The 20,568-nt window shown below is 43.7% G+C and overlaps 1 protein-coding gene across 7 annotated transcripts in view; it reads right to left on the minus strand.

The window, feature by feature from the left end:
• SSBP2 (single stranded DNA binding protein 2) overlaps positions 1-20,568 on the minus strand; it is an 836,850-nt gene that overhangs the window by 131,673 nt on the left and 684,609 nt on the right. For 4 of the 7 annotated variants that reach the window (XM_086960845.1, XM_086960842.1, XM_086960846.1 and 1 more), the window contains 2 exons: positions 16,508-16,599; positions 14,972-15,020 (listed from right to left, as the gene is read on the minus strand). In XM_086960845.1, coding sequence (XP_086816971.1) covers positions 14,972-15,020; positions 16,508-16,599 — 141 coding nt within the window. The remainder of the gene's footprint in view (positions 1-14,971; positions 15,021-16,507; positions 16,600-20,568) is intronic. The other 3 variants (XM_086960847.1, XM_086960848.1, XM_086960844.1) reach the window with 1 other exon arrangement.

Here is a 20,568-nt window from a genome sequence, read left to right on the forward strand (position 1 = left end):
CTTAGGGCACCGCCACGGCAGGGCGGGTCACGACAAGCTGGAGAGGTGCGGGGTGGGCTCTCGGTCACCTTCTCCTTTTCCTCCAAGCCCGGGGCTCGACACACGCCTCCTGGGCCTCTCGGCGGTCGGATCGATTCTTCACAAGGGGTGCTCTCAGGCGAGCAGCATTCTCTTCCCCTTTTTCTCGATGTTTCTTTTAGCTGGCACGCTTGGGCACAGCTACCCTCGTCGCCATTGTAAAGGGCTGTGGTGGGCCCTAGGCCCTCATGCTGGCAAGCACTCATGTACTGACGCAGGACACACTGGTGCAACTGGCCCAGAGCACATGCACTCGGCCTCTTTTATTGATGCTGTGTCACATGACCAGTGACATCAGTGGTGGGTGGGTGTTACCTGTAGATACAGGCTTCAGCACTAGACTGCTGACTTATGCTGGGCATTACAATGTGCAGGGTGGTCTTTTGCAAGTGAAGATATCTATCCTACTTCGGTTACGTCCCTAGCACTATAAATATAGCTGTTTTCTGCTGTGTAAAGGACGGCGCTTAAATGTGGGGAAATGATTTGCATCAGCCCGAGGAGACATTTTCTTCCCTGCAGGGTATAAATGTGTGCAGTAAAAAGCAGACATTTTGAGGTTAGTAGGCACGCTCTCCTGGGTATTCAGGTGATTTAAGGAACTGCTAATTATTTGGGTTATTAGATCCCACCACCGGAATATTGAGAGCCAAAACTGACAAATGAATGTTTGACAGCGAGGTAGAATTTGAGAACAACCGCTATTGTTTGTGTGGCAAGTTTTTAAAGTTGCAAATGGGCCTGGCTATTGCTTGCTGTAATTAAAAAAAAAAACGTGTGTTGCCTAGAAGCCTAAAGTTTAACAATAAAAAAAGGTTAAAATAATAACTGGCAAGAAAAATTAGAAACATTTTGAAAAAACAAACGTAATATGAATTCATTTTATATCCACATACTTAGGGTTGCAACTCTATCTCATAGACACTCCCTCATAGGATTAATAGGCAGGGAAACAGTTGGTAATATCAACGTGACAGTAACGTCTAAATTACAAAACCATTGGCAAAACGAATATGTCTGGATAGCATCAGCGGTTTCACCAGGCTCATGCATAAAAAAATAAGAAACAAAGATGCACACGTGTATATAGATAGCGGGGCTCTGGATCAGCCTTCTCCATGTGATGGTATGTTAAACAGACATTGACTTTTTGTTTCTAACCACCACTGCATACAGAATGGGTAATAGGTCAGCGCACGTTCGCCCTTGGCTCTCTTGCTGTGTGAAAGACAGCACTTTGCCTGTTCAGATGAGGACATCAGTAAACTTGTGCACTTCAGTGCCAGGGTAGGAGGGCAAATCTCTGTTTATTTTTTTATTTACTATTTAATTTTTAACTTCTACATTTATTTCTTTTTATTCTTGCAAAAAAAAACCTGCATACTTGCCATGGCCAGGCTTATTAGCTTTGATTATGCTTGTGAAAGAAGCAATGGCATTCACATTTTAAGGCCCTCCAAAAGCTGCAATCCACATTTTTCGGATGTAATCTGCAGTACCCTAGGCCGTTACTAGAGGTTCCTCAACTCAGACACAGGTGCTTTGTATAACAGACAGAAGTACCTCACGTGTCCCATATGCATTACTTGCCATTTTTTCACGAAAGTTCCACCTCGGACATAGGTGGAGGCAAGTTATATATATATATATATATATATATATATATATATATATATATATATATATATATATATATATATATATTAGGTATGTGAGTATAGTAGTTTATGCAAGATAGGGTATGTTAAGTATATTCGGTTAGGTAAAGTAGGTAGACAAGTTATGATATTTTGGTATGGTAATTTAGGAATGATAGTTAGGTATGGTAAATATAGAAAATAGTACGTAGCTAGGTGTGATAAATTAGGTATGGTAAGCGGATGATGTTTGGGAGCTAAGGCAGGTTAGTATAATTAGAAAGAGTATGGTAGTTTAAGTATGTAAGGACATAACTTGTTGTCTGATATTTAAAAGTTAGCCCTATTAAAGCATTTCATAGACTTTTTTTGCTTACAAATCATAGCATTCTTAATGAGAAGCATAAATATAACACAGCCCTCCTTTTAGCTCATTAGCAAAAGGTTAATTATATATTTCATGCTGAAAACTGCTTGTAGCTTAAAATTCAGTGCTAAATATTAAAAAGTCATGTAAAACAAGGACATTTTTTAAATTAATACATCAATTAACACAGGTGCTTCAATTTGCCACAACTGCTACTATTCATCATTAAAAGGAGCCCCTTTGCTTAACAGATTGCATTAGCAGAGTAAAGCTGTGGCCTCAAATCGGAGTGTGAAGAAATCGAGAGTGCGCAAGTTAAACAGCAAAATAGTGCCAATACGTTTGTCTAAGGGTCAGAAAATGTATTATTGTTGAATCTTTAAGACACCCATACTCTACTTTCTGAAGAAAAAGCTGTAATTCAACAAAATGTTTCAGGACACCTAAGTAAAACAAACGAATCTCCAAGGGGAATCGGTGTATAGCACGGTGCCTTTATTTTATGACAGACCTGGGCACAAAAGCAGTACAGTCATACATTGGCAATTAAAATGCTGGTGTGCAAAGTAAATACAACAAAGGACACTTCTAAGGGGTCTAAATCTAACGCTACGTGCCATACTGAATCTGCAGTTTTACAAATGAACTATTTAATGTCCTCACCATAATATAATGGAAACAAAAGAGGGCAATTTAAGCTTCCTCAAAATGCAACGGCCTAGAAAGACAGTCAATCCATGTAAAGTCATATGATGAACTTAGTGATGTCAACGGCTGAAGAGGCCTGACTTAAAGCGCGCTCTCTCTCAGGGGAAGCTCCTCCACTAAGGCGGAGGAGCATCACCCCACTGCGGTAAAGCAGTGCAAAGTGAAAATAAAATGAGAATAACGGCTGTCTGTTATCATTTTATTTTGACCGTTAATAGGGCAGGGCTGGCCTCCCCTGACATCAAGGCGTGGAGGAGTGGTGACTGCACCTAAAGTGCGCATGCAGGTTTGGCCAGCCATCTTGGGCTGGCCAAACCGTCAATGCCCACTGTGCATGTTCTCCACAGGCTCTATTATACAGCCTTAGTGCAGAACATACCCAGCCACCGAACTACGGCACTCATACCAATCACAACGCTGCGTAAAGGCAGCGTTGTGATTTCTCAGAGGATTCTGGGAGGTGGAGTGCTTCCTGCTGTAGGAGACGCGGCAGCTGGGACCTCCACATACAATTTTGTTTCCTAACACCCTGACCTTCTCCCCGCCACCGTTCCCTACCAGCCACCACATCATCTCTTTTTAATGTATTGATGACAAATACTCTAGAAACAGACAGCTAAGTCAGTGTGCAGAAAGACCTAAAACTAATTTACACGGAAAGGCCTGCTACAGACAAGTACTTTCTGATCAGGCAGAGACACCGATTAAAGGACGAAGCAATAGGAAGCAGAGTATAAAGTGTAAATGGAGTATTCCTCAATTAAGCCTGGTAATTTGAGGAAAAAGATAACAACAATAGGGGAATCATGATCCCAAAAAGTGAAAAGAGCAAATAAACTGTTAATTTCCTATCTGGGAATTCATTCTTTTATTAAAGCAACCCTTATCTTTTTTCCATACCTCTTTATTGGCTGTTTTATAGAGTTATAGAGCATACAAAGCAAAGTAATCGCAATGCCTTCCATGTAATCATGTATGTATCATGAATGGCAGCCAATTATCTTTTCATTAAAGTAAACCATAGAATGTTATAACATCAACAAGAGGTCAGGTCCTAGGCACTTATAAACAGCAGAAAGAAGCCAATGTGTGCTTATTAAAGATTCCATATGAAAAAAACAGAATGCACATAACCACGAGAAAAAAGCTGGCTGGTGGTGTTCATTTTATGTCAGGACCCTGAGCGGAAATTATGCACCCTTCTTTCTTCACTTTATTTTATACAGCTGCCATCAACATGTCAACAAAACAATCTTTACCATGAACCAAAGGATTAGAAGACAGAAAAACGTAAACCAAAGTAAATCATGTCTCATTTAGTCTGTCGTCTTCCTCTATACCACTCCATTCTTTGCTGCTCCAGCTGCCCACAGATAAAGAGTTGAAGCTCTGTTTATTTGTACTGGTTTATGGTAGATTTGTATGGTTTTCTGGTACTTGGTGTGTTCTTGGTGACTTTTCCTTTACAAGTAGGGCCTGCTGGAGCACAGTCCCTGCTCCATTTAAGGTGCTGTGAGTTTCTTTATAGTTAGCCGTGACCGTGTGAATGTGGTTCAGCTAAATGCCTGCCAATGGAGGAGAAGTACCCCTGCTCATCCATAGAGACGTGTCTCTAAGCTCCATGGTCGGTGCACTGTGCTTCAATCCCAGTAGGGAACATAGTGCCAACTGTAGAGACTTGGCCCTTCTGTGCAGCCTCGCAGCCCAACGCCCCTGCGGGAGTCAGTAATTGACTAACAAGTGGTGTCCACTTCTGAGAAGCTTGGGTCAGTATGTCACTCCCCGTAGCAGGGGACACAATAGGATAGTTGTGTTGTATAGCACGAGATTGTGACTTGTGATGATCTCGTGTTGGTTGTTGTTGGTTGGTGCACATGCTGCATCATTTGAAAGGTGGGTTGTTGGGAGGTTGGAATGATGCGGGTATAACTATCTATACCGGACTTGTGACCGGATGCCTTTCCATTAAATCCTTGAACCAATTTCATCCTGCTTCCTGGTATCTTTCCACACTGGCGACGAGGATGGGATCTGCACCTCTAAGACGAAGCCCAAGCCCACAACACCACATACACTAGACTAGAACCCCAAAGAGTACTTGTGACTCTTAAATAATAGCTGGCTTGCCCCAGCACCATAAAGATAAACCTACTTGACGCTGCAGGAACTGAGACAGAATCATAAGGCAACAACCATGTTACAAAAGGCAGAATGGGCCCACCATTGGCAGATCTAATGCTTGGGAACTACAGGACCCCCAGACGGTGACACAAATCCGGTTAGACCGGACAGTATACTTCAAGCACAACAAGCACTCAGTCGATTCTTCATTGGTGGTATGGGAAGCATATAAAGTTGTCCTACGCAATAGACTGCTGACACTGATAGCGTGCAAGAGGGCCAAGGCTCAACAAATCATAGCCTTGCAACACCACACCCTACTCCTGGAGCCGTGGGCAGACTCAGCCAGGGCTGGAGACCCTCCAACACTTGGAAACTGCCAGGATAAATTGCCACAACGCGCTGTAAAGCACAGCACGTCACCACTATCTCTCAGTGCAGCAGAGATTGTATGACGCAGGGGGACAAGGCAGGGCACCTGCTGGCGTGGTTGACCTGCTGGGAGGAAGAGGGTAGATGGGTGGGAGAGATTGTCAATCCAGACCAGAGATAAAATAACCCAGGCAGAGGAAAAAGCACAGGTATTTGACCAGTACTATCAGGCCTTCTATTCAGTCAGGCCACAGAGAAGCGAAGATGACACAGAGAGGTTCCTGGGCTTTCTGGCTATCCCACATCTGGACGAGGACAGCCGTTGATATGCTCGTGGCGACCTAACCGACGAGGACATGTCCAAGGCACTTGCGACTATGCTTAGTGGGAAAACGCGGAGTCCTAATGGTTTCCAAGTGGAACCTTCTACAAGACTTGGGGCTCTCGTGGGTTCACACCTGCTGATGATTTATGCGGACACCCACATGCAGGGGTGACTTTCCCCAGACTTGTGGCATGCCCTGATCACAAGGATATGAAAGGAGGGCAAATAGACGTTAAATGTGGGTCCTACCACCCAATTTCTCTTCTGAATGTGGAGATCAAACTACTGGCAAGCATCCTGGCTGTAGTCTCAATGGAGTAACAACAACCTCACTGATACACCAGGACCGTTTATGCCACGCCAGTCTGTCTGACAGAATCTCAAGCATCTACACAACTGGCTGGAAGCTACAAAGGTTATTCCCTGCTGTAGGAAGCTGGCTCTTTATATGACATACCAAAATGAGGTATATCGTGCAAAGAGACTAGGAGTTCCCTCATGAGTGAACAGGGGTTTCATCTAGCAATCCCAAGGTGCTCTTCTACGGGGTAGTGTGGTCGAGCAGCCTGAGGATAAGCAGAGTAGTGTTAGACATCTGCAAATACAGACAACAGTCAATAAATGATGCACACGACCCAATAAGGAGGTCCACACCAATTCATACAAATAACATGTATCTTAATGTGTGCTAAGGCATCAGAATCAATATGATCAGGTAAGTACGTTTTTCGAGAGAAATGCTGTTGTGTTTAAAAAGTCAACAATTGGTGCATTTTTTCATAAGCGGTGATATTATCCTACGGGAGGAAAAACAAGTACGACACTCAGGTTGAGTACAGTGACTTACAAGACCACTCTCCGGGACTTAAGGTGAGTATTGGGCAAGGTCCAAGCCAGCACCAGCCGGTCACTTCCAGAGGCACCAGGGCGGCCGTATGCAGTTGTGCAATACAGCATCGGGACCCCAAGTTTAGCCAATGGGGACGGTTCTACGGGAAAAGGAGTTGCAAGGGATGGGGGGACACCGGTGGTCTTCTCCTCAGGCCAGGTACAGAGGGTCTTTGAGGTGTTGGGTTTCTTCATCCCAGAGCACTCGCAGGTGAGTGGGCCTGCAAGCAGAGGCTGCAGGCGATGTTGGGGAATTCATATGGGGTGATCCCAAAATTGGATTCTGTCTTTTGAGGGCTTTGGGACCATTGCCCACTTCGACTCGGGGCAATGGTGCTTGGTGGTGCTGGGTTTTGGTGGTTTCGAAGTCCTCACGGTTCTACTTGGGGTGCCTGCAGGATGCAGGGGAGCAGTTACACCCTCCACAAGAGTTTTTGAGTCGTTACTGAAGGTAGGCCGTCCTCCCAGGCTTTGAAGGCATGATAGCTGCAGCACTAGATGTCTTAGGTGCAGGTTCAACAGGGAACAGCAGACAGGCATGTAGGGCTGGCACCAAGTCAATTGCTTTTCTTCATTCTTCTGCTTTTGCGGCTCTTCCGTGTCCTTCTCCTTTCAAGGATCTAATTTTCAGATGCCAGGATCTTTCCTACTGAATTTAGGGGTGCTAGGGGGGAGTGTAGGGTAGTAAACAATGGGCCACCTACTCCTGGGGTCACAACACCCCCTATATGACCACTTCTTGTGGGGAGTGGACATAACTCTGTCCCAGAGTTCCTCAGTTTGCCATCCACAAAATGGCTAATGCTGAAAAGATTCCTTCACTTCAAGGAGCACACCTTAAGGCTGGTGCTGGCCCGAGGGTGGGCACACCTATCGGACTAGCTAATTTTACCGCCTGTCCAGGTGCCAGAGGTCTCTGGACAAAGGGGTTCGGTTTCCTCCCCCGAGAGAAAAGCCAGATTTGCATACCTGCCTTGGAATGCTAATCTGCAGGTCATCCAGTGGCTGGCGGGTGTAAGCACCCTCTGCCGCAGCTGGCTTGATTTCTGGCCTACTGAGAGCAAAGGCCCTCAAACTTGGGGGTCAGAAACGTGGCACTGGAGGCAGGCTGGCAAAGACAAGTCAGTCAGGACAAAGGGGTTCGGTTTCCTCCCCCGAGAGAAAAGCCAGATTTGCATACCTGCCTTGGAATGCTAATCTGCAGGTCATCCAGTGGCTGGCGGGTGTAAGCCCCCTCTGCCGCAGCTGGCTTGATTTCTGGCCTACTGAGAGCAAACGCCCTCAAACTTGGGGGTCAGAAACGTGGCACTGGAGGCAGGCTGGCAAAGACAAGTCAGTCAGCACACCAGTAGCTGCCCTGTGTGCATGTATCAATAAATCCAACACTGGGATCAGTGTAGGTTTATTAATACGAGCTGGGGTAACTCATTTTCACCAGTGCCCAGCACATTTAAAGCTGACCAGTACAGGGGCATATCTGCTCATGCAGATAGGTTCTCGTGTAATATAGTGCACACTGCCTTAGAGCTGTAAGGCCTGCCATATGGGTGACTTACCTATACTACATGCAGTGTCTGTGAGCAGTGCACACACAGGGATGTGTGCCATGTTGTGTTTTAACTTTTATCTGCACCAAGACACACAGCCTGCAGTGGAAGTCTGTATGGGTCTGGTGAGGTTTCCTTAAGGGTGGCACAATTCGTGCTGCAGACCTTAAGGACCTTCTTAAGCCTCCTTGCCCGAGGTAGCAGGGGTACCAATTACTAGGGACTTGAAGGGAGTGCTAAAGGTATTTGTTAAATGGGGTACACTTGCACAGTTTTTGGGAAAGAGATCTGTCACTGGTGACCTGGTTAGCAGGAAATCAGTGCACTTCCAGTCGAAATCACATCAAATACCAGGCAAAAAGTGGCAGTGACCATGTCAAAACGGGCACTTTCCTACCTGATCTCTGACAACTGTATCCATCAATGCGGAGAAGGTATTCGACTCGATACACTGGCCCTGTCCCTTGGCAGTACTGCAGTGCTTTGGCCTGTGTTTCTGTAGCTGGATGGACCTATTCGACACTGAGCTCGTAGCAGTCCGGGTAGAAGAGGTGACATCCGCACCATTACCATTGGGGTCAGGGACTAGCCAGGGCTGCCATTCTCGCCTCTTGTGTTTGCTGTGTGTATAGAGCTCTCAGCCTACTGGATTAGGGCTTCTTATGGTGGGAGCGATATGGCGCATTGGCAGAGGGAAAAGACCTCCTTATATGTAGATCACCTCCTGTTGGACGTTAAAGACCCCTGCTGGAGATGGTTGAGGCTTTCAGGGACTACTCAGGATACAGGGTGAACTGGAGAAAATCTGTGCTCTTCAAGATAGGAAAATGGGACCAGGGAATTAACATTCACATCTCCATTAAGATAGTAACAGATGGCTTTAAATATCTGGACATGTACATCTTGCTGTGCCCAGAGTGCTTTTGGAGGAGAACCTGGAGGGTTTGATGACCCCACGGGCGACGTGGCCAGATGGAGGATCCTTCCCCTGATGCTCTTTGGTCAAGTAGACCCTCTCAATGATTATCCTTCCAAAACGTTAGTACAGCATGCAGAATACACCAATCCCAGAAACATTTTCTCCTGACTAGATAAAGAGGTATTGCTCGGAGAACACCATCAGTCAGTGTCCAATCGTGGGATCGCTCTTCCACACCTTAGGGAGCATTATAGGGCCTCCCAATTTAAAACGATTAATGACCAAGGGGGACCCAGCGATGCACCTAGATAGGTGCTCCATGGCTGAACGCTCCTGGATGCACTTTGTTTTTGATAGGAAAGGACTATCTGGTCTACCTGCTCTGGCACGAGTGGCTCTCGCAGCCTGGGACAGAGTGAGGACCCATGTGGGATGGAAAGGGAAAGTCATGAAAGGTACACCATTTTGGGAGGGTACAAAGTCATGAGATGTCAGCAAACTGCATGGCTTTATCCGCTGGGATTTCATTGCCATTTACAGCCTGATACACTGTGGAGGATGGGATGATAACGTCTTTTGAATGACTGCAAGAGGAATATGGGAGCTCCAATAAGCAATTCAATAAATGTACCCAGCTCAGACACTTTACACACCAAAGCAATTGACTCGTCTGACTTACAGACTCGTCTCCTCAGGAAAGCCACTTAAGGAGCAGTTCTGTGGGAGTCTCTGCCATATACAAACTAATAATTAACAATATCCCTGCCGGCCTTGGGAGAGGGGTATGGATGACATGGAAGACGAACACTGGGAGGTGGCACTGATACATAATTGCGAGGTTGCTATTAGGGCACGATTCTATCTAATCCAACTGAAGATCCTATACAGAGTATACATCGCCAGGGACAGAATTCACATGATGGGGAAAATACCCACAGCCCACTGTTTGAGATGCAGAGATGCCCAACTAGTTATTCGTCCACACCCGTGGGGTGCGCAGAGATTCAGAAATACTGTGAGACTATACCGAGGGAACTAGGCGATACTGGAGGAAGAGATCCCACGCAACCCCTAGTCTGTGCTCTTGGAAGTTCCTGGAGCTACTGACCTGCCCTGCAACAATCTGGAGTTCTGCTCAATGAGCCTGGTGGTGGCGAGGCGGGACATAGGCAGGATATGGGGAATGTAGACTATGCCTACCAAAAGGTGGTATACACAGACAGAGGGTTCCCTAGAAAATTCAAGTGGGGCAAGTGGAGGGCATTCTACGGCCTGAAAGCGGATTGCTCACAGTCGTCTCAGGCACAAGATATAGACACTGAACTACTAGCCAAGAGGGACTTTAACAGTGGCAAGGTGGATGCTCGCCCCAAGACCCCAGAGTATATTCTGGTAGTTCTCCCTTGACCTGTCTAGCCCTGTTCAGCGTGAAGAGTCCTTTAAATTTGTAATGGATTTATGTTCAATGCTCATTATGTATGTTTGCGCACATAATGTTAATAAAAAATAGTTGATGAAAAATGAACAATATCCCACCCTGTATGGGTACAGTATATATGGAGGATCCACAGACTGTGTGCATGTAACGGACCTCGTAAGGTATATTATAAACTTCACGATCTTTGATGAAGTATTGGTGTTCTTGGTATTACTGCGAAGGTTTCTGCGGAATGAGTTAATGTTTATGTACAATACAAAATTGATTTGGATATGTAGGATGGTTACATGCTTTTTTTATTATTGTCTGGACCGACATCTCCAAGCAAGAGTAAGGATTGCAGTGCTTATGGCAACTGTTGCATGAAGAAAGAGGGAGCAAGACAACAGACTATATGGGGCATGATAGACTTTGATTGGTTGAAGTTTTTCTGCTTTCTTTTCTAGTAGCTTACGGGAAAGCTAGTGTTGTTCACATGTTCAAGGCTGCTGTAAAAACATAAAATGAAGAAAAAACAGAGCATAATCCTCGCCTCTGTGTCCTTAGTAGAACTGAAACTTTCCATTACGAGTGCTAGGAAATTTAGCATTTTGTCACTCACTATTGCAGTGACTGGGCCTGCGCTCCCTCAAGTTTGAGGTATAGACATTATGAACATCAGATGCGGATTGTCGCTGTTCCATCTTTCACCGCTGTTTGTGAGTTATAAGTAGGGCTCCCGGTTTTATGGTAATCATTTTATAACATTTCTTCCTGTATTTATCCATATTTATATTTTGGAAATGTTATCTGTATTTATCCATATTTATTATTTGTGTATAAAAGAAGTTGTAAAACTGTGCATTTCCATATTTACTTAACTGATACACACACTCATACTTTGATGAGTTTCTTGATTTATCTATTTAAGCTGCTAAATATTTTGTAACAAAACATTCAATAAATATTAGCATTATGCCACAAATATATGTTGTAATATGCCAATATTTAAAGAAATGTGTTACAGCAAACAAATGGACAGAATGCTGACAATGGAAACATTTTCCCGCAGTCAAAAGGTCTGGGTTAAATCCATCCAGCAGCTGAAGAAGGGTGACATACCCTGAAACCAGTCCCATGGTGCTTGTTTAAGGTCCAGGGCGGACCTGGCCTGGGAGTTCGGCCTGGAATGTTCACATGGGGCACAGGGTCAAGACTGATTTGCATATGGCTGGGTCCAAACTGGGATGGCGTAATGGGCAAAAGAACGATGGATGTAACCCAGATCTTTTGACTGGGGGAGAAGGTTTGCATTGTCTGCATTACGTCCATCATTTGCTGTAAAACATTTCGCCCTAAGTGGAATGGGTATGCACAGACGTGGATCCCTTGCTCACTGTGCCATTGGATTCAAGCTAGCCTGGCTGAAGAAGGGTGAAATACCCTGAAACCGGTCCCAGGATGCTTGTTTCCGGTCCAGGGAGGACCTGGCCTGGCAATTCGGTCTGGACTGTTCCCATGGGGTACAGGGTGAAGACTGATTTGCATATGGCTGTGTCCAAACTGGGCTGGCGTAGTGGGCAAAAGAACGATAAATTTAACCCAGGTCTTTTGACTGGGGGAGAATGTTTGCACTGTCAGCATTCCGTCCATCATTTGTTTGCTGTAACAAATTATTTAAAGAAATGTCATCCTGTTTTATAATTTCCCCTGCTGCCCATCTGCTCAGCTGTTGGGCTACAATTCCTGAAACATGGCATGGAGAGTCACTTAAAAGAAGCACAATTGTCGGATTTTATCCACTTTTAAAAAATACAATGCAGACAGAAAACACATTGATTTCTGTCTGTATTTATCTGCAAAAATCAGTAAAAACAGAAAACAGGGAGCCTTAGTTATAACACACTCATTGAAGCATTTTGGTTGACTGATTTTGTTTCACGTTTAGCCAGTGTCATGTCCCAACTGGAATGTGCAGCACTCCTAAGCCCTTTTTTTTTACTACGTATAAATGTGCATACTTCAGCCGAGGCCTACCTCTTCCCATCCTTTAACCAGTAACCAACTTTAAGAGTCACTTTCCAGGTCATAGCTATTCATCTTTTGCCAAGATTTAAGGTAAAATCCATAAGCCTGTTAACATATTTCGTTTGTTTCGATCTCAGAAGTTGTTCTAACAAACATGTAAGTTGGTTTAGTGGTATATTTTTGTCTGTGAGTGCCAATACTGCTGTTGGGTATTTGCTTCCAGTATCTCATGATCATAAAGTAGATCCATGTGACTGAAATCAGCATCTAGTGTACAACCTCTTGGGCAGCGGTATTAGTGCCCACATACAATTTGCCAATATGTGTGGGGGGAAAGGCATCTTTGGTGGATGTAGTTACATTGCATCCATTTTAGGCCTGGGTTTCTAGACACAGTTTTAGTGTATTCCAAACATTTGTGGTTGTCTGAAATAGTGTGACCTATTTGTGCTTTCTACTTCAGTGTCATTCCTATGTTCGGGTTTAGGTATTATGACAGAATCCGGCCATGAATTTTGGCTATCTCTCGTAATTTGGTCAAACACCACAGCTCTTAGCCCCCTGTAACAGGAGTCGTAAAGTGGATGATAGCCTCTGAGTATCCAACATCCAGCTTAATGCTGTGCAGTTGGGTAACACTGCCTGTAGGTCGTCGCTCTCTAAATTGCCATGGGTGGTCACTCACCTTATTACCCACTGCAGCTGCCTTGCTGGATAATAAGCTGCATAGTGAGTGGTGCCCAACCCTCCCTGTGGATGGGCCATGGTGCTCTAAGAATAGCCACTCGTATTCGGTCTGTGATCCAGATTAGGCCGGTGAGTACCCCCTTCAGTTCATGAAAAAAGCCTCAACTCGGTAGAACAGCGAAAAAAGTATAGAAATATGGGTAATACTGCCATTTCGGCTATTGCCACGCTGCCCATTTGGGACAACAGAAGCCTGTTCCAATATGGATTCACAGGAGTTAAAATCAGCGCAAAGTATCAAAGGCCTTCTCTATGTTCACAGGGAGGCCACCCAATAGGTGTGATTTCCTCTTGAGAGTTTGTCGATGACATAATAGAACATCCTCAAGTTAATAAACATGTTCCTTCCCAGTCCACAGCCATTCTTGTCGGTGTGAATCACCTCTGCCACAATATGTAATAACTTAGTGGCCATCCCTTTACTCAAAATCTTGCAGTCCAAGTGTGAAAGCGAACATCCAAAAGATCTCAACTTTTTCATTGCGCCAATAGGGGGTGGCTAAAAGCAAACATGGCCCAGGTGCTGCACCACATATATAGTTCCAGATTGCTCCTGCAGTCTAACCAGCCTTGTTCCTCCCTCCCAAACTTGCCTACCCCCATGAAAGCATCATATGCAGTGCAAAGGACCTTACGATGCCTGAGGCATATCTAGGTATTCTACAAGATAATCTCACCCAAGGTCATGGGCGTAACACATGGATCGTCTCCTCCCTCACACACAGATTCAACCCCATCTAAACCATCATCTCCAGTCAAGATGGCAAGCGCCGGTTTGGGGGGGGGGCACCCCTCCGCTCTGCTGATTCTACTGTAGGCTCACTGGAGGCCAGTCTCCCATTGCACCATCTACTGAGTTTCATATGCCATCACCTGGCTTCTCAGTCACTGAAGTCTGCTGGTGGAGATTAGTTCTTTGTCTTCCTTTTGCCTTATCCTAAGATCCTCTCTGGGTAGTAGTGGCCTAGTTGGTTTTGGTCATACCATGATTCTGTTAAAGATACTGGGCCTCCATGAATTATTTATAGGCATCCTGATGGTGCTGACCCAATAAGAATGATGTATGACTGGAGGGCCAATCCTGTAGTGCCCCTGATGTGCCCACAGCACCCGAGAAATCTGGGGCAGTGGAGGGAGCCAACTCCGCTCCTCTGTTAACACATCCCCAGAGATCTATCCAGGAGGTGTGGCAGATAGCTTCACATAACAGTGGGTGATAGCTATTGCTAAAGATACCCTGGAAGAATCGCAACCATCTACATAACATGTGGAAAGTAGAGATATACTGTAGTTTGGTTACATTGTGTAGGAAAATGGGTCAGGGTAGAGTGCTGCAATGTAGATATGGGTGTTTGCTATAAGAAGACACAACATTGCCACCTCCAAATTGTCACTAGCTCAACCAGCACACTAACATTTATGCAATGAGTTTCACATGACAAGTATGCATGCACTATAACAAGATATCATTATGGTAGAAGTACATCAGAGGAGGAGCATCTGTTAAAGAGATCTACTTAACCTACAGGTCAACATTTACAGCTTCTGCTAGGGTACTCTTTCAGCCTTATAGAGTTGATCCACTGCCTTCCAATAACTTGGATATTTGGAACATCAAACAAACTACTTATTGTTCACAATGCACTACACAATGGCTAATATTCATCAGACATGGTACAAACCACTGGATGAAAAAATATAAAAATTAAGTTAATAAATGGAATGGGCATATCCGCTAATAAAATTATATTGTTTTTCTCTTTGCAGTTTAAGTGAAATGCGAGGTCTACAGCTCTAATATATGGAATTTGCCTTACCGAGTTGGCATTGTTTGGGTTTGGCCACGGTCTACCACCTCCTGGGCCCCTGTAAAATAAAGAAAGGTAGTTTAATTGATGTTGTCATGCATGCACTAGCATTGTGCATGTGGAGTAAAAGTTTCTTACCCATGAAATTTAACATTTCTCTTCAAAAGCATTGCTGAAGTTTGAACCTGCCAACAATATCTTAAGGATTCAAAAGGTACCCTAAAAAGGCGCACTTAATTTATAACCCTACTTAAAAATACAGAAGGCGCAATATTTGACATTTGAGATCAAGATGGCAGAGCCAAACTACATGGTACCCACATTCATTGGTATTCTTCTTACCTGCACTTATTACTTGTTAACAGAACAAATAATAACATACATCAAACGTATGACTTTGCATAATGTCCTGGTGGAAGGTTCTTATTGTTCCTTTCGAAAGAAGAGGATGTGTGCAGAAAGGTCAGAAGATCAGAATTGATCAACCAAGATGTGGGTTGTAAAAAGACTTTTCACACACATTCCCTTCAGATACATTTTAAACCTGCAGAATGGAAGTGTAATGAAGCATGACACAGAAAAACATGCCAAGTAAATGTACCAGGCGGGTATTTCCTAGTCACCATGCTTCACAAAAATCAGGATGCAAATTAGTTACATTTGGAGTTTAAGTGTCTATATGAACTTGCAAGAAGTTGTTGCCAAGTCTTCCCAGAGAGAGCTCTTATTAGTGGGAGTCCACTTGAGTTACTTCAACAGCCTCATACTGAATAATGGAACATTAAGTAGCGTCCAAAGGGAACATGTAAGCGCTAAAAACCTTCAAAATGTAGAAAAAATAAAGGTTTCGTTTTTTTCTATTTTTCTGCCGTAAATGTACATCATCTTTAATTTTGAGAAGGAAGAGCGACACCCAGTGAAATACAGCCCGCTGAAAAAAACGGCTGCTGTCCCACATTTAGGGTAGGGACTGCTAAACACTTTATTGCTCTTACTTATAGGGCAATAACTAACCTATCCCCATTAAGAGGCCCTCGTCTGGGCGTTAGCATGTAGTTGTGGAGGAGGGTAATTAACAATCGTTGTTGCCGCCGGTGCAGGCTATTACACTTAATTACAGTTAAGGAGGATTTATATCAAACTACAGACCTGAAAGAAAGGTAGTCTAATGCTTATTAAGATCATAGAAAGAAGCAAGCGGGGCATGCACCAAGTAAAGAAATCTCCGTAAGGCCAGCTTTTCACCAGTGATAGTCACCAATTAGTCAATGTGAGCAAGGCTGTTATTAAAAATAAAGATACTTCTCTTTGGGCTTCCAAGCAGCTTAAAAACCAAATCATTTCTTTGTTAGCAGTGACATTAAATTATAACAAAATACATCGTCTGTCTGTCAATCCACACACTGGTTTTGTTTTCTAATGCTGAACCAAACTAGTGATGCAGAATATGAACAGATGGAGGCAAAAGCAGAGGGGTAAGGTACAACAGAGAAAAAACAGTGCACATTTAAAATATGCTAGCTATTTACAAAGGTGCTTGCTTACATGTTCATCCCCGGCATCCCAGGTCCACCTAAAGCATTCAATGGGGGTCTCATTCCACCTCCATAGTTCTGCAATGATAACCAAGGGTCAGACTACCACAAAACAAAAAAAACAAAACCAAAGAGGGGGAAAGAAAGGACAGTAAGTTAATGAACTTTCTCAAAACAATGGAATGGCCAACGCCTGAGTAACAAAGTCTTTGAGGAGTTCTCAATCTGAATTGCTGTGCAAGTTGATATTCAAAGTCTTCTCGGCTATTAACATGAATCATTCATGCTCTACTTATTGCTCACAAGAACCTCTTTTAAAAAAAATATCTTCATATATTTTGTCACAGAACATTTGCTGCATAGACTATACGGTTGATATTGAGGATGTCATCCAATTCAACAATCGTGTTATGCTCGCTAACCATTAGTCTCATTACAATATTGCATAACAAACAAAAACAAAAAAGAAAGGCTTTTTGATTGGAGGATAGTCTTTTACACAAATGTTACATAGCAGAGCATTCGTGTCACTGATGGTACTGGAATCTTGTGTCACCTCAATAGCTTCTTATGGTTGGCTACTGGCCCTGCTCAATTTGAATCGATAGTTATCAGTGGGAGACACGTCACTTTTTTTTTGTGGACCGGCACTTATTTTTCAGCATTAGATATGTACCGAGAGCAAGAGAAGGAAAAACACAAAGGTGAAAGGATGGAGGAAGAAAAAAAGGAAGACCATCCTAAAGAGAGAAAACAAATATTCTAAGATGAGATAAAGGGGCAGGCAATGTCTAGCAGTCGATGAAAGAGGCATGAGGTGGATTTAGGACTACGCACCCTTGGTATTCGGCAAGCTTATGTTTAATTGCACCGGCCGCAGGTTTCAAAGCAAAGCTTTGGGCACCAGCACTTTCTTTTACAAGTTAAGCACGGCTAATAACTATTTCTACTTCTTGTACATTTTCTACGGCTGTACCAAATTATGAGCATTCATTGAGGCTACATTTCCACAGCCTGTTGTGAGATATCATGCCCATGTTTATCTCGCTCAGTTTCTTATGGTGGTCTGTCATCTGATTTCATATAATTTAACTTCCGTTCTAACTCAACTAAGCTCTACGCACTGCATCTATACTACCGCATCTGGGGCACAATGAAGGAATGTTGGAGTATAGTCTGCTCATTCTGAGGGGGATCATTTCAGCCTGGTGCAGGTGATTACAATTTCTGGATATTCGAGTAGACAACAATCAATTTCAATTCACGATCCCAGTCTAATTCCGCTTTTATTGTTAGGTTTCAAGCCTTTCAAATTTCTATTAGAGGCTATGAAGTCTTCCCTCATTCCCTATGGTGAACACTTTTTGCTTTACAATGTGTGGGGATGGCTCTCCAAAGACACATTCAGATTAAGAGTGCACCATAACAGCAACTCCAGTGTAAAAGCTGTTGATGTATGCATCCTCGACGGGCACCTATTCTACCATTAACGAGCAACTGTTGACCAGTTTTGGAATTCTAGCACTATGCCCGTTTCTCCTCTATAGGGCTTCTAAAAGTGATTTATTGCCAGTCTCCTTTGTTGAAGAACTAGTTTCCATGCCATCTCCACCGAGGGACAAAGTTTGAGGTCCGGCACCTCCAGACCTCCTTCCACTTTTGGAAACTGAAGAGTCCTAAGCACAACACTCCTTCAGCTAGATCTCCACATCAGCTTGCATAGTAGAACATTTAAGTTCCTAAAATAAGGTGGGTTGTACGCTGACTGCCAGGTTTGCAAAGTAGTAAGCCTTCTCAGTAATACCACCCTTTTTTGACGGAGCAAATCGACCCACTGTCGTGGGCATTTTTTTTTTAACCATAAACCGAGATCTCAAACATCATGTTCCCAACCATCACAGCGTTATCCCTTGGCCTTCCAATGTCATGGAGCATGCCTGTCTCCCATTTAAAGGACATTTTGGGTGGTGGTTCATTACATGGGTCTGATAGATATTGGCCTTATCAGGATAGTGCAGAGTTATCCCAATTCCCATGAAGATGTGTCGCTCTTTTGTGAATCTCTGAAATGTATCTGCTGTAAATCGCTCCGATACCCTAGGGTCAGGCCAGCGCTATATTAAACGTCTTAAATAAATAAATAATAAATAGCTGATCGGTATGATTTAACCCTGAAGTAATGTTGTTTACGCATATGATTCACATAGAACATTATCCTCCTCACCTCAGTTACCTTAATAACTCTAATTTCAAGTTTGCTTCTTATTATGTTGACCAATTGCTAAATCAAATAGGGTGACAAGGTACCTAGTGCACCTATAGGCCTTCCAGGGTTGAGGTATTAACTGCCCTGCTCCGATGGTGGTATTGGAATACAGTAGCTTGATCCAAGCAAGAAAGGCATCACTAGTTCTCTTGAGAACCAGCAGCAAGTACTCCAAAGTAAGCATATCAGTTTTTTTCTCCAGGTCAATAGAGATTATTCCTAGAAAGCGGCTCAATTCAGACGTGTCATACAGTATATGGAACACAGGTCTAATGTTCACAGTGTTTTTCGTCCTGAAATAAATCTGATCAACATGCATTACATCTGGCAGTAGCTTTCTGGCTAATAATTTACATAGTATTTTGCAATATGTGTTTATAATTGACAAAGGATGATGGGAATACATGTTAATCGGCTCTCGCTTGGGTTTAGGAATGATAGCATTATTGCTTCATTGGTGGCGAGTGGCAACCTTGCTTCACTGTGTAACTCCCCCAGATGGGGTCCCAGCAAGTCAATGCATCTTTCACAGAACTCGAATGGGAGGCATCAGATCGTGTCGTCTTTCCACCTGACAATTCAGCTATAGCTTTTCTGATCTCATGTGCTGCCTATGAGGGCATTAACCATATTCTACTGCCCTCAACAGTCTTCTATTTCCGTGGTTTTTGAGTCTGCACAAGCATAATACCACTGTGCAAATCCAGCGTTAATTGCACTGTGTGTGCATTACAATGTCCCAGTGACAGTCCTGAGCTGCGTTATAAGGGAGCCACCGTGTCAGATCCTATTAATCATGCCAATAGTCTATCTGTGTGGTCATCTTCATCGTGTATTCTCACTGCATACACTTTCTAATCAACACTATGCAGCACTTTTATGCACTTCATCGCACTCCGTACTTCTCGTGAGTACATCTGCATGGCCACCATCGGTTGTCAGGGTATGCTGTTCACGCAGTAAATTCATCTCCTATCTTGTGTGCTCCATCATGCACAGGACATCTTCATGCGATCCCTACCACCTTGTTTAGGGCCTGGCACTCAATCACAGCATTCTAGGCAAGAGGATGTGCATTCTCTTTGAAGGTATTTCTAAACGCTGCATCTTCTGGCACCAGGGAAGAGTTGGAGTGCGCACCCTTTCAATGTCACAAAAGAGTGTCATGGTCAGAGGTTCTACAGTTGTGTCTGTGACGAGTTCAAATCATCTGATCCTAGCACCTCTAGTGTATAAGCCATACAGGTATATATATGAATACTGACACTTGGGGGGTATTTAGTTGCCAAGCATCCAACGGGTTCCAGTTTGCAGACCAAGCCATATATTCTTTTGCCAAAGTCAGGGTTGGTGAACGAGGTCAAGCTGGGTGTGGCGTGTAGAGCATGAGGTAAGCTTCTCGAAAGAGCCTCTTAATCACTAAAAGGTAGTGCTTGTACTACATGCCAATGTTAATTCAGAAACGATTTCTCATCTTGCAAGTCCTGTATTCAAGCAAGTTCTTTGCCTGCTCTTACTATAGAACTGCACTGAGTCCAGCTAAGGCACAATCCACTGTGTATTGATACGCACACATAAAAACAAACAATGTTGAACTCTATAAGCAAGTCGTTGGGATTATCTTCGGCATTTATGTAGCAAGGACCAAAATATGAAAAATTAAATTCTTCTATATAATATTAGGGTAAGAATAATACACTGAAAATAGAAGAGAAATTGAGGGCAGGACAAAACAGTGACAAAAATGGTATAAGTCTTTCAGGAAATCAGTTTTCTTCTGTGGATAAGAGGTAGATATCAACAGT

Source organism: Lissotriton vulgaris, chromosome 3_1 (assembly GCF_964263255.1).
Source record: "Lissotriton vulgaris chromosome 3_1, aLisVul1.2, whole genome shotgun sequence".
In the NCBI taxonomy this organism is placed as follows: Eukaryota; Metazoa; Chordata; class Amphibia; order Caudata; family Salamandridae; genus Lissotriton; species Lissotriton vulgaris.